This window comes from Schistocerca nitens, chromosome 5 (genome assembly GCF_023898315.1).
Source record: "Schistocerca nitens isolate TAMUIC-IGC-003100 chromosome 5, iqSchNite1.1, whole genome shotgun sequence".
Taxonomy (NCBI): domain Eukaryota; kingdom Metazoa; phylum Arthropoda; class Insecta; order Orthoptera; family Acrididae; genus Schistocerca; species Schistocerca nitens.
In genome coordinates, this window is record NC_064618.1 from 808,254,785 (window position 1) to 808,269,107 (window position 14,323).

Genomic DNA, 14,323 nt, shown 5'->3' on the forward strand with positions numbered 1-14,323 from the left:
CAAAGGTGTGCAAATAGGGTACAAGGTAAAACGTAATGCAACAGTGGACTCCCTGGCATTCACAGATGACATGGCACTCTTAAATGAGACAGAAGAAGAGGCAAAGACAGCACTAAAAATTCTAGCCAAAACAGCAGAAAAGGTTGGACTGAAGGTTGCATATAAGAAGACCAAGACATTGAATACTGAGTCTGACTGGAAGATAGATGGCCAAGTGGTTGAGAAAGTTAACAGTTTTCATTAAGTGGGGTAGAAGATTACTGGTGGCATACAGAGCAACCGTAGTGCAGTGGTCAGGGCACAGCTTTTGCAGAAGCTTTGGCATGTGGTGAAAATGACATATGGCAAGACAAATCTGTCACAGAATGCCAAATTGTGACATTACACAGCAACTGTAAGAAATGCTACTCTGTATGCATCAGAAACAATCACACTCAGCAAGAGAGCTTGTACACAGTTGGAGAAGGAGGAGTTGAAAAGTTTGAGAGACATATGGGGCACCAAGAAACATGGGTATATCTGGATACACAGAACACAACAGGAACTGTATGAAAATGTTGAACCCATATCAAGTGAGATACAGAAGAGGAAATTATGATTTGTTTGGCACATATTGAGAATGGATGAGGAGAGGTTGACTAAGAAGATATGGAATGCAATATGTCATACAGGAAACAACTGGGTGAAGGAAGTCAGAGATGACTGGAAGACTGTAGGAATAAAAAAAAAGGAATCTGCAGACAGTAGTACACGACAGGGAGAAGTATAAATGGTTGGTGGATGGTCACAGGTGTCCAGACACCAAAATCAAAGTTATCTTAACAGAAGAAGAAAGAAACAGAAGAAGCGAGAGAATGAAGAGCTATTGGGAAGAAAGATGATGTTCAAAACAAGCCACATGTGATAATGAAGGGTCCTAATGAAGCAGAAGAAGAATAAGAATTAATTACATTGCAGGTTTAGCATTTATGGTCAGTTATAACTGATATTGCTCAGTGCCACTAGATCTTCATAGAGTTCATCTGCACTTATTCTCTTCATTTCATTTTAATGAATGTAATTTAATTGATGTTATTACTGTTGTAGAATAAGCTACGATCCTCCACCAAATCCATTCCCCCAGTGGTGCTACTCCCACATTTCCTGTGGGACAGCATCTGGCTTCAGTGTTTGGAAATAAAAGGATGCAGTAACAGTGGCAATGAAAATCTGATTCATCATCTAGGTGTGCTGAGACAGCTAAATGGTTAAGGTGACTGTTCACAAGAAAGAGTATATCTGGATTCTGGCTCTAACTTTCATTAGTCACACCAAATTTCATTACATTGGTGTTCAGGATTTCTGAGTGTCCTTCACATACAGAACTTCATTCAATTCATTCTTCTCAGCCACCTATTTCATATTAGTGAAGCAGATCCAGTTCATACATATCCATTGTGGCAGTGTAATTCATGAACCTCCATCATATCCATTCCTCGTTTGCTCCTACTGCAAAATGAAGAGCCACGTGGTCTCAGGTGCCTCGTCACGGTTTGCGCAGCTCCCCCATCAGAGGTTCGAGTCCTCCCTTGGGCATGACTGTGTGTTGTCCAAGTAGTGTGTAAGCTTATGGACCGATGACATCAGCAATTTGGTCCCATAGGAACTTACCACCACCAAACAATTAAAATGAAGACCACTTATGTTTGTTTGGAAGTAATAAGAAGAAACATAAGAAATGATGAAAATTTGTGTCAATCCTCAAGGCATACTCAGATAGACTAATGGTTAATGTAAATGTGTGAAAAGTAGGAAATTCAGGTTCAAGTCCTGCCCTGACACAAATTTTCATTAATCAAAGCATGTCTTAATTTGAGGTTGCAGATATCAATTTATATAAATATTGAGTTTACTGCCAACACAGTAGCACCACAAAAAACTACCATGTGAAAAACCAGTAACACTGCAAGCCATTTGTGTAATCTGTTCACAGCAGAAAACTATGTCTCTTGTAGTGAACAACGTCTCTCAAAGTAACAGTAGAAAGTCACTAAGTTGAATGATATTGTTGTCATCACCCACTTCTTTGTCCTGCGATTTGTATGGAAATTGCTTACATACCGGTAGGTAATGTTGGTGAATTTGGAAACCATTCCACTCATTAAACATTGTCCACATAAATTGCACCAAACTTTAGTTGGATTTGCTATAGTTTTCTTTCTTGTTGATTTTTAATTTCTTGCTTTCTATGATTTTGATAAAAGAGAAACTGCACCTCTTGTAGTCATGCACCAAAAGTGGATTTGCAGGGAGTCACTACACTGTGTGGCCATTAACACTTAAAGGAAGGGAATAAATCTAGAGTTAAACATCCTGTCGACAATGAGGTCATTAGAGAAGGAGCACGAATTCAGATTAGGGAAACATGGGAAAGGATATCAGGGGTGCCCCATTCAAAGGAATCATTTGTGTTAAGCAGTTTAAGGAACCTAAAACTGTATGGTTAGATGGGAATTCGAACCGTCGTCCTCCCAAATGCGAGTCCAGTATGCTAACCATTGTGCCACCTTGCTCGGTACTAATAATTAACAATTCAAGACCCTTTCTGTTTTGTGTGTGATACATTTGACTCAATATGTAATTGCATTTTGAATAAGTGCTTGGTTGTGTATTCAGTGATGATGTTTCAGCTTGACAAGATGTTGGAGACTATCAAATACTTGAAGATAGAAAATGAAATGCTGAAAGAGAAAAATATGGACTTGAAAACAAAAATGAAACTTTATGAAGCAGAGAAACATCAAGCTCTCACTATGTGTGTTGAGCAACAAACAGTATGTATGAGTAACATTTGTGTTGTAAATTGTAATAAATATTTGAGAATAAGAACCAAATCAAAGTAATTTATCCTGTAACATTAATACTCATAATTACCAGCGGATTGAAACATTGACAAGCCAACAACAGAGAATGGAGCAAGAGAGAGAGAAACTGCAGGCAGAGGCAAATACTGCGGCCACACTCCAGCAAGAATTAAACGAGCTTGAGGAAGAGGCTAATGAGAGAAACAATCAGCTGAAGGCAACACAGCAGGAATTACAAAAGGCACTTAGAAAACAAAATGAGCTAAATAGTAAAATAGCGGAGGCTCAAATGTGGTCTGATAAGCTTGAAAATGTGCTGCAGAGTGCAGTTACTGCAATCAAAGAAGCTCTAATGGTAAGTAAATATTCATTGTACTTTGACTTCTACTTAGTTTCAGTAGATATTCCTTTAGATCTATTACTTTCAATTAAAAATTATTGTGGTATTTAAGTAGATAGAATTGTTTATGATAAATTAACTTCCTTACTGACTCATGTAGCTCATGGTTATGTGCACGCCTTTCTAATTGATGCCATATGGAATGCTTGTGTCTGAAGTTGGTTAACTCTACTTCATGACTGAGTTGAGTGTCCCTGTAGTGCATTGTTAATTGTTGTTGCTTGTGACAATAGTGGTGATCTTGATAATGATTACGATTATGGAAGAAGGGTGAGTGTTAAATCTGAAGCTTGTATATAGGCTACTCCTCTCAAATAGCATCAAGGAAACCAACAAGCTTACCAACCACATTCAGCAGGCATATCATGATCACCTGTGATTCCTCTGCTCCATAAGACACTGTGGAGAGGTCGGGTAATAAGTAATTTTATATCTCTGCTTCTATTTTCTTCGTAACTCAGATTCTAGAGCTGAAGACCTTTTTCATCAGCAGAATCTGAAGTGGCTACTTTTGATCTGAGTTTCACTGTATAAATGTGTATGATAGTTTATTCTCAATGTTCTCTGCCCACCAACTCCCAGCACATGGACAGATGAGGGGTGAGAGGTGGGGGTGGGGAGTGGACAAGCCATGGTTTTGTCATGTGGTATTAGCACTACGCTTGAACTAGCTGCTTCACATAACACATCTGTGGAAGTAAAAACTGAACAGAAGCCTAACAGAATTCTTGAAATAAAAATTGACAGGTTCATTTTGAGTGATGGTGCTTATTGCTACTAATTCCGTATTCATACTCATAGACAATTCAAAATTAAAAAAGCCAGTAGTTATGAACTTATATTCTATCTATAAAAATGATAAAATGTTAAACATTTAATTTAATGATATGAATATAATAGAGGGAAACATTCCACGTGGGAAAAATATATCTAAAAACAAAGATTTTGTAACTTACCAAATGAAAGCATTGGTATGTTGATAGAGACAATAACAAACACAAACACAAATTTCAGGCTTTCGCAACCCACGGTTGCTTCATCAGGAAAGAGGGAAGGAGAGGGAAAGACAAAAGGATGTGGGTTTTAAAGGAGAGGGTCTGCTTGTGTCTGTATATGTGCGGCTGTATATGTGTGTGTGTGCGAGTGTATACCTGTCCCTTTTTCCCCCTAAGGTAAATCTTTCCGCTCCCGGGATTGGAATGACTCCTTACCCTCTCCCTTAAAACCCACATCCTTTTGTCTTTCCCTCTCCTTCCCTCTTTCCTGATGAAGCAACCGTGGGTTGCAAAAGCTTGAAATTTGTGTGTGTGTTTGTGTTTGTTATTGTCTCTATCAACATACCAACGCTTTCGTTTGGTAAGTTACAGCATCTTTGTTTTTAGATATATAAACTTTTAATTTCATTTATAAGACTGAATTGTAGGTGCGCATAAATCACTCAGGATCATTCTCATTACATTCTCCATCTGTGCATCATTCTATACTACTGGTGCTACTGTCTAATTCAGCAGGATCAAAAATGATTTTGTCTGTTGCAGGTGCAACAATGTCATGCCTCCAGTAATCTTCTTCTAGTTGTTGAACCTTCCTACTGTACCATTCTCACTTATCTGCAGCTACTGGCAGAAGGTTTTCACTGGCAATCTTAAGCAGGGAGTCATTGGACATGTCCCTTTTGTAATGTCGTGCTTCCTAAACAACCTTTTCCCTGACACTCATTCCAGATTCACCACATTTAAATAACAATTATAAAGCACCAAGGAGACAACGATGTGGCCTTTACCTTTAGCTAGTTTATCAACTTTTCATTAAGTCTATGTTCTTGAATTAAAGAGAATCAAGCATGCTTCCTCACGCTCTCATTGCAGGGGACATGCCTTTTTCATAGCCATTGCAGCCTTGGTCTGTCTGTTGGTATGAAGCATTGTCCATCACTATGACTGCCTTTGGTGGAATATTTGAGACAACCATATTCTCTTATCACCTTTCAAAGATTGCAAAATTCATTCGATTATGGAAGTAAACTTTTGTGGATTTAGCACAAAACTTTAGTTAGGTCTCCCCGATGAACCCCTTTCTGATCAAACACTTCCAACAATACATTTCGTAGTGGGAGTTCCTGTCCCAAATGTCAACAACATCATCCTTCTATCTACATTTCTGTCTGATTACTGCCTATCAGGTTTCATTGAGATAGATTATTTCTGTGGCTACTTCCCTAATATGTTTCCAGTTGATCTTTTCCTTGAGTACTAGCTAAAGTTTCCACAGAATGAGATCAGTTTTCTGCACCAAGGATAAGTGATCAGTTGTAAGCCCCAGACACCTCTCCAACTGGGTTTCACCATGCAGTCTAGTCACATTAATGTGACCACCATATGTGTTTGATGTCAGCGTGCAATAACTGCTCACAGACAGCAGGTGGCAGCAGTAGCTGTGGAGGGTATAAAAAAGCATGCACGGAGACATGGAAAACAGTGCAGTCACTGTCATAATGTGGAATGGAGCAATTTATCTGATGTCCAAAGGGACATGATCATTGGCTTTGGGGCCAGGGGTGGAAGAATTCTGAAACAGCTAAGTTTTTAAACTGTTCGCGTGCCACTACGGTTAAAAGATACTGTGCATGGCAATATGGCGCTATCCAAAACTGGTGCCGAGGCAACTCTTGTGTGCCATAGGTCATAAATGAGAGGGGTCAACAACAGCTGCAGAGATGTGTATGGGGGACTAGACATGCAACTGTTGAGCAGCTAACCACCCAGATGAATGAAGGAGCTACCAACAGTTCTCCTCAGTGGCCATTCAATGAATGTTGCTGCCTATGGGCCTCAGTAGCAGGTGCTTGGTTCATGCACCCATGCTGACTGCCATTTGTTGGTGACAAAGGGTGCTATATGCATGCCAGTTTCCACTGATTGGCAACAGATGGCCTTTTCAGATGAATCACAAATTTATGCTCCGTCGAACAGATGGCCGCTGGCGAGATGTCATGAAATGTTTGAAAAGCAAAATTTCAGAACAGGACTTGGTTCTATGGCAGAAATGTATTTAAAACTAAGGAAATCTACACCAGAGGTTTCTGCAGTGAATAATAGTTTTTACGCATTAAACGGGATAACTATTTTACCATAATTCAGACAGAGTGCAAGGCAGTTTCAAAGCAGACTTGAACAGAAATTTACTTCTTTTTTGCAGGAGTTCCAACGATTTCCATGATTATCTTTGCAGAGATTCTTAATCCTTCTTATAGAACTGAGGCTTGCTCTTGTATATTTCACTGTTCATCTCATTGGCAGAGAGAGAGAGAGAGAGAGGGTGGAGCTACTCTTTACTTTTGCTCTCCTGCTCACAACATTTGGCAACATTACTTATTGTTGTTCTAGCTCCATTCCATACACCATCTTCCACTTATCTAAAGACTGAGAAGAGTAACTGGTGCTGCCCACAATGGGCCAGAAACCACTTCATCACTCATCAAGAATTGTATTAAAATGTGACACAGAACAACATTGTATGACAATCATTTCACAGTAGCTGTATTGCAAGGTTCTGTGTTACTAGATCACTAATGTTAGCAGCAGCTCAACACACAGCATTATTGAGCTGAAGTGACCAACTTAACTCTAACTTCTGCTGATCCAGAGGTTATGCATGAATAGAAAAGATCTCAGCTACTGGGATGGATTATAAAACACAAATGAGTATTTAGGGATCAACTATGACACTTATAATTTCATTTAATGAAACCAAATATCATGATGAATATTTGTTATTTTCGACTATTGTCTAAAAACAACAGATTTATGAAATTGTGAAAACAGATGCTTGAAATGAGAATGGAATAGATATGTTAAACTTATATTGATATTGTTGTTCAATGTTATGAAGAAGCATATGTAGTAACTCATGATGAGAACCCAAATAATGAAGAGTTGGGTTGGGTTGGATTGTTTTGGGGAAGGAGACCAGACAGCGAGGTCATCGATCTAATGAAGAGTGATGAATGATGTGTGTGAAAGAACTTCTACATTTACATCAGCATCCATATTTTGTAAACGACAGTGCAGTGCATGGCAGAGGGTAGTTCCTATTGTACCACTGTTTGAATTTATTCCTGTTACATTGACATATAGTGTGGTTTCCTCTTCGATTATGATTTGAACTTTGTTGTTGCCTACCAACAATGTTTGGCTAGTGCACAGATTTACCGGTCTAGAACAGGACTATTTTTGCTCACCATTCAACTGACCATTATTTTTGAATTGACAGCATAATGGTGCACTGAGATCATGGTCCCTATCTGAGTGTTTTCAAGTCAGACCTACACTGTTCTCCATCACTGATATGTGAGTTATTCAACAAACATTCAGAGAATTGTACTGACCATGTGGTGTCCACCTCCAGAAGTCTTTTGTTTGGTGGACTTCCAGAGGAGTCAGGAACTATAATTGTAAATAAGTTGTGCTTGATTAAATCTGTGTTACTGAAAAAGCAGACCTATAACAGTGGTGATGAGAGTTTTTTTGGAACAACAACCAATCCTGTGTCAGAATAGGACTTGCCAGGCTGTTCTGATAAGAGTTCCAAACACAATAGACCAGCAGGTTTTTGAGCTCTGGAAACAACAGCTCTAGCAACAGCATGAGCTTGTACGGCAGCTGACAGACATAGCACATGTACAATCACTTCTGGCAATCCAGGATTTGCAGCTGCCTAATGACGCTCAAGAGGACTAGGATGTATATCAAAAGTGTTTAGCACTTCATTCCCAAGCAAGTGACATTAAGTGCCCTGAGTGACAGTGAGTCTTTCTCTTACCTATAAGCCTACAGCTCAATTATCCCATGAAAACCTGGCCCCTTTATCTGACCCATCGGTGCTGCTGACCCCACTATTCAGAACTTTTAAGTGAACATATTGCAACAAAAATGCCTTTAGTGGCCACTTGTTTAGAGTTCCTTCAACATTGTAAGACAATATCAGACAGCTGTGCATCATACGAGTTGATCACAGGCCTGCAAGGCCTGGGTAGAAAATGAAACTTTATATGTTCTTGTGGACTGTCATACATAGAATCATTAATATGTGACATGGTGATTAGATTAGCACCAAATGGTGAAGTGCATGCTGAACTGTTTTGGCAGTCACATTTTTCTTTAGCTGAAGGTATGCAAATTGCTAGGGCTTTTAAATGTTCTCAAGCAGCTCAGGATCCCATTTCTGTCTACTGTGAGATATCAGAACTGTTGTCTCGACTGGAAAATGCAATATGACCTAGTCCATCTGCTGGTGAGCTTGCAAAAATGTCATGCAATCCAGATGACAGCGGAACGACTCCCAGATAGTTGTCATCTGAACCCAGTGCCATAAAAGTTTTTCTGTACAGCCTCAGTGAAACTTTTGTCAACTGCACAGTTGTCCTGGTTGTTTTTCTACATATGTTAGATGTTTCCAATATTATAAAGATGTCTGTCAACAGTACTTTCATCAGGATCATATAGCAGATGTTTATCAGTACTGGCCATGCCATCAACAGTCAGGTGCGCAGATACACATTAATGACATCACAGAGTCAAAGGTAGCACCATGCCACCTTTTGCTGTTCATAGCACTCGCATTTTATTCCTTTTTGGTAGCATGGCCTTGGTCTCAATTATTAATGAGACTACATAATCACCAATGGGATGTCCATCCTTAAAAACAGTAGCAACTAAACAGTGGAATTATGGTCATTGTGAAATGCCATTACTGGGCCAGGAAGTTCCTGAATTAATGTATAAACAAATAACCAGAACCCTTACTTTCTTTGTAGTAGCAGGACAATCAGTGGAAAATATTTTTGGCCTGGATGCATATACAGCCTTTGGGTTTTCTATCCACCACTCAGTCCATTCAATCCAGAATATCACTTCATGTGCAGAAATGAAATCTTTGTGTCCCCAATTTGCTCTCTTGTTTCCTCAGCCCTGGGAATGACTTCTAATTTTTTCACCCACATTACATTAAAAGAGTTGACAATAAAGAAGTGTTTCAAAGCCTCAAGCCTGTCTCATACATTTAGCCGTGTGAGATGAGGTTATAGTAGAACTGGATTCCTTAGAGTGGTGCTGCCTGATTACCTTATAGTAGATGAGCGTCATCTTTAGTCACTGTTCGCAAACCAGTTGGTTTATTACACCTTCATGGGAACTTCAAAATATGGTAAACACTCACTTGATCATGGTATCAAATCCCCTTCTGTGTCTTGATGTATTATTTTCAAAACTACAAGGGAGTCAGTATTTCTCTAAAATCAGTCTTTTGGAAGCTTATTTTTCACTTCCATTGTACAGGACTTCCAAAGCTATTCTGGTATTAAATACTCTTTTTGACCTTTGTTGATATAACAGTTACCTTTTGGTGTTGCAAGCACCAGCAAACTTTCAGGAATTTTTAGAACAAACTGTTCCAATTATTCCACAGTTTGTAAATTATTTGGATGACATAGTGCTCATAGGATGGACACAAGAGGAGCATATGCCGAATCGCCAGTAAGTACTTTTCATCTTTTTGCAAGCTAAGTGTAATTTCTCAAAAAGTTCCTTATTTCAGCCTTTCAATAAATATATAGGCTACATCCTTTGCAAGAATGGCCTTAAATTGATGTCACAGACTCCCATATTTCATGTTCTCAAACATGGGATGAGTTGGTTGATGTTCATAAGCTGCTGTAAATTGCCCTGACTACTGTCGAACGATTGGCAGCTGCTGTGAATCAGTGTAATGGAAGAGCTCTCGAGAGTCGTGTAAGTCTGATGCCTACACCAGAGGTACTTCAAGTACTATCCTCTCCTGCGAGTCCTGTTTCCACTTCAGAAAATACAGGATCGTCATTACCCGTCCACTTGACTGTGAGTGGCATGCCAATGGTAGGTCTAGGCATCCTGTGCAGGGTGGTCGGGGAACAGGAAGGACCTAGGGTTTTGTACCAGTCTCCCAAAACAACAAGTTTGAGGTGTTGTCTTTAACTGAAACTGAACTTGAGCCAGTGGGACTCACTTCACTTGTTTTGAGGAAACCTGTTTTGCCCAGTATCAGGAGGAGCCAAACACAAAAGAATAGGGGTCTATTAATCATCTGTAGTTCAAACATACAGTGACTGGTGGACCCCTTAGGGAAATGGCAGCAAGGATAGGAAAGGACACCAGGTGCACTCAGTGTGTATGCCTGTGGGCCTCATTCAACATACTGAAGAGGCTATTCTGGTAGCCATTGAGGGAACAGGGTGCAACGAACTGCAGATCATGGTGCACACTGGAACAATTGATGTCTGTTATCTGCGCACCGAGGCCATTCTTGAGTCATTCCAGTGACTGGCAGAGAAAGTTGAGAAGAACAGCCTAGCATATGGATTTCCAATGAAGCTCACAATTTGCAGCATTGTCCCCAGAACTGATTGTGGCCCTTTAGTTCTGAGTAATGTGGAAGGACTGAAACAGAGACTTTGAAGGTACTGTGACAAGCTAGGCTGCGACTTCCTGGACTTGACCCATAGGGTTGAGAACTGTTAGGTTATCTCTAAATAGGTCAGGTATGCACTGCACATCAGAGGCTGCTACTCAAGTAGCTGACGGTGTGTGGGGTGCACACTAGTGTTTTTTGGATTAGGTGACTCTCTATCCAATCCAGATAACAGTAGCCTTAGGAAACCCAGAAGTATCATTGTAAGATCGAAAGAAATGCATCCCACATGTGAGAGTATTAAAATCCTAATGGTAAATTGCCAAAGCATTTGCAACCAATTGCCAGAGTTTGAAGTGCTCATGAAAAGCATTGAAGCTCACATAACATGAGGTGCAGAAAGCTGATTGAAAGTGCAGTTGATAGTAGTGAGATTTTTGGGGAAAATTTAAGTGTAATTGAAAGGATAGGCTAGTGGGAAATGGAAGAGGTGTATTTGTCACAGTAGACAAGAATCTAAAATCCACTGAGCTAGAAATTGAAGCTGCATATGAGATTGTTTGGGCAAGATGTAGTATCAGGGGTGGGCATAAAATGATAATTGGATTATTCTATTGCCCACCAGACTCATCTCCCAATGTAACTGAAAACTTTAGAGATAACCTCATTTCACTTGTACCTAAATTCCCCAACCATACCGTAATCATCAGTGGAGACTTTAATCATCCAACAATTAATTAGAAAAATTACAGTTCTGTTAGTTGTGGGCATGATAAGAATTCCTGTGAAACTTTACTAAATGCATTTCTGAAAACTACCTAGAACATAGGTTTCAGATAGATTATATAGTGGTAAGACAGAGATTTAGGAACCATATTTTAAATTGTAAGACATTTACAGGGGCAGATGTGGACTCTGACCACAATCTATTGGTTATGAACTGTAGATTACAACTGAAGAAACTGCAAAAAGGTGGGAATTTAAGGAGATGGGACCTGGATAAACTGAAAGAACCAGAGGTTGTACAGAGTTTCAGGGAGAGCATAAGGGAACAATTGACAGGAATGGGGGAAACAAATACAGTAGAAGAAGAATGGGTAGTTTTGAGGAATGAAATAGTGAAGGCAGCAGGAAGTTTCATATCAGCGCACACTCCGCTGCAGAGTGAAAATCTCATTCTGGAAACATTCCCCAGGCTGTGGCCAAGCCATGTCTCTGCTATATCCTTTCTTTCAGGAGTGCTAGTTCTGCAAGGTTCGCAGGAGAGCTTCTGTAAAGTTTGGAAGGTAGGAGACGAGATACTGGCAGAAGTAAAGCTGTGAGTACCGGGCGTGAGTCGTGCTTCGGTAGCTCAGATGGTAGAGCGCTTGCCCGCGAAAGGCAAAGGTCCCGAGTTCGAGTCTCGGTCGGGCACACAGTTTTAATCTGCCAGGAAGTTTCATATCAGCGCAGACTCCGCTGCAGAGTGAAAATCTCATTCTGGAAACATCCCCCAGGCTGTGGCTAAGCCATGTCTCCGCTATATCCTTTCTTTCAGGAGTGCTAGTTCTGCAAGGTTCGCAGGAGAGCTTCTGTAAAGTTTGGAAGGTAGGAGACGAGATACTGGCAGAAGTAAAGCTGTGAGTACCGGGCGTGAGTCGTGCTTCGGTAGCTCAGATGGTAGAGCACTTGCCCACGAAAGGCAAAGGTCCCGAGTTCAAGTCTCGGTCGGGCACACAGTTTTAATCTGCCAGGAAGTTTCATATCAGCGCACACTCCGCTGCAGAGTGAAAATCTCATTCAGGAATACAAATGTCTCAAAAATGAGATCGACAGGAAGTGCAAAATGGCTAAGCAGGGATGGCTAGAGGACAAATGTAAGGATGTAGAGGCTTATCTCACGAGGGGTAAGATAGATACTGCCTACAGGAAAATTAAAGAGACCTTTGGAGAAAAGAGAACCACTTGCATGAATATCAAGAGCCCAGATGGAAACCCAGTTCTAAGCAAAGAAGGGAAAGCAAAAAGGTGGAAGGAGTATATAGAGGGTCTATACAGGGGCGATGTTCTTGAGGACAATATTATGGAAATGGAAGAGGAGGTAGATGAAGATGAAATGGGAGATATGATACTGCGTGAAGAGTCTGACAGAGCACTGAAAGACCTAAGTCGAAACAAGGCCCCGGGAGTAGATAACATTCCATTAGAAATACTGACGGCCTTGGGAGAGCCAGTCCTTACAAAACTCTACCATCTGGTGAGCAAGATGTATGAGACAGGCGAAATTCCCTCAGACTTCAAGAAGAATATAATAATTCCAATCCCAAAGAAAGCAGGTGTTGACAGATGTGAAAATTACAGAACTATCAGTTTAATAAGTCACAGCTGCAAAATACTAACACGAATTATTTACAGACGAATGGAAAAACTGGTAGAAGCCAACCTCGGGGAAGATTAGTTTGGATTCCTTGGAAATGTTGGAACATGTGAGGCAATACTGACCCTACGACTTATGTTAGAAGAAAGATTAAGGAAAGGCAAACCTACGTTTCTAGCATTTGTAGACTTAGAGAATGCTTTTGACAATGTTGACTGGAATACTCTCTTTCAAATTCTGAAGGTGGCAGGGGTAAAATACAGGGAGCTAAAGGCTATTTACAGTTTGTACAGAAAACAGATGGCAGTTATAAAGAGTCGAGGGACATGAAAGGGAAGCAGTGGTTGGGAAGGGAGTGAGAGAGGGTTGTAACCTCTCCCCGATGTTATTCAATCTGTATATTGAGCAAGCAGTAAAGGAAACAAAAGAAAAGTTCAGAGTAGGTATTAAAATCCATGGAAAAGAAATAAAAACTAAAAGGTTCACCGATGACATTGTAATTCTGTCAGAGACAGCAAAGGACTTGTAAGAGCAGTTGAATGGAATGGACAGTGCCTTGAAAGGAGGGTATAAGATGAACATCAACAAAAGCAAAATGAGGATAATGGAATGTAGTCGAGTTAACTTGGGTGATGCTGAGGGAATTAGATTAGGAAATGAGACACTTAAAGTAGTAAAGGAGTTTTGCTATTTGGGGAGCAAAATAAGTGATGATGGTCAAAGTAGAGAGGATATAAAATGTACACTGGCAATGGCAAGGAAAGTGTTTCTGAAGAAGATAAATTTGTTAACATTGAGTATTGATTTAAGTGTCAGGAAGTCGTTTCTGAAAGTGTTTGTATGGAGTGTAGCCATGTATGGAAGTGAAACATGGACAATAAATAGTTTAGACAAGAAGAGAATAGAAGCTTTCAAAATGAGGTGCTACAGAAGAATGCTGAAGATTAGATGGGTAGATCACATAACTAATGAGGAGGTATTGAATAGAATTGGGGAGAAGGGGAGTTTGGTGGCACAACTTGACTAAAAGAAGGGATCGGTTGGTAGGACATGTTCTGAGGCATCAAGGGATCACCAGTTTAGTACTGGAGGGCAGCGTGGAGGGTAAAAATCATAGAGGGAGACCAAGAGATGAATACACTAAGGAGATTCAGAAGGATGTAGGCTGCAGTAGGTACTGGGAGATGAAGAAGCTTGCACAGGATAGAGTAGCATGGAGAGCTGCATCAAACCAGTCTCAGGACTGAAGACCACAACAACAACAACCTAGAACATATAATT

At 40.3% G+C, this 14,323-nt stretch overlaps 1 protein-coding gene across 1 annotated transcript in view; it reads left to right on the forward strand.

Moving 5' to 3' along the window:
- The window catches only part of LOC126259583 (cilia- and flagella-associated protein 157), a 192,241-nt gene that overhangs the window by 109,381 nt on the left and 68,537 nt on the right, over window positions 1-14,323 (forward strand). The window contains exons 7-8 of the mRNA XM_049956491.1: window positions 2,670-2,813; window positions 2,917-3,198. Coding sequence (XP_049812448.1) covers window positions 2,670-2,813; window positions 2,917-3,198 — 426 coding nt within the window. The remainder of the gene's footprint in view (window positions 1-2,669; window positions 2,814-2,916; window positions 3,199-14,323) is intronic.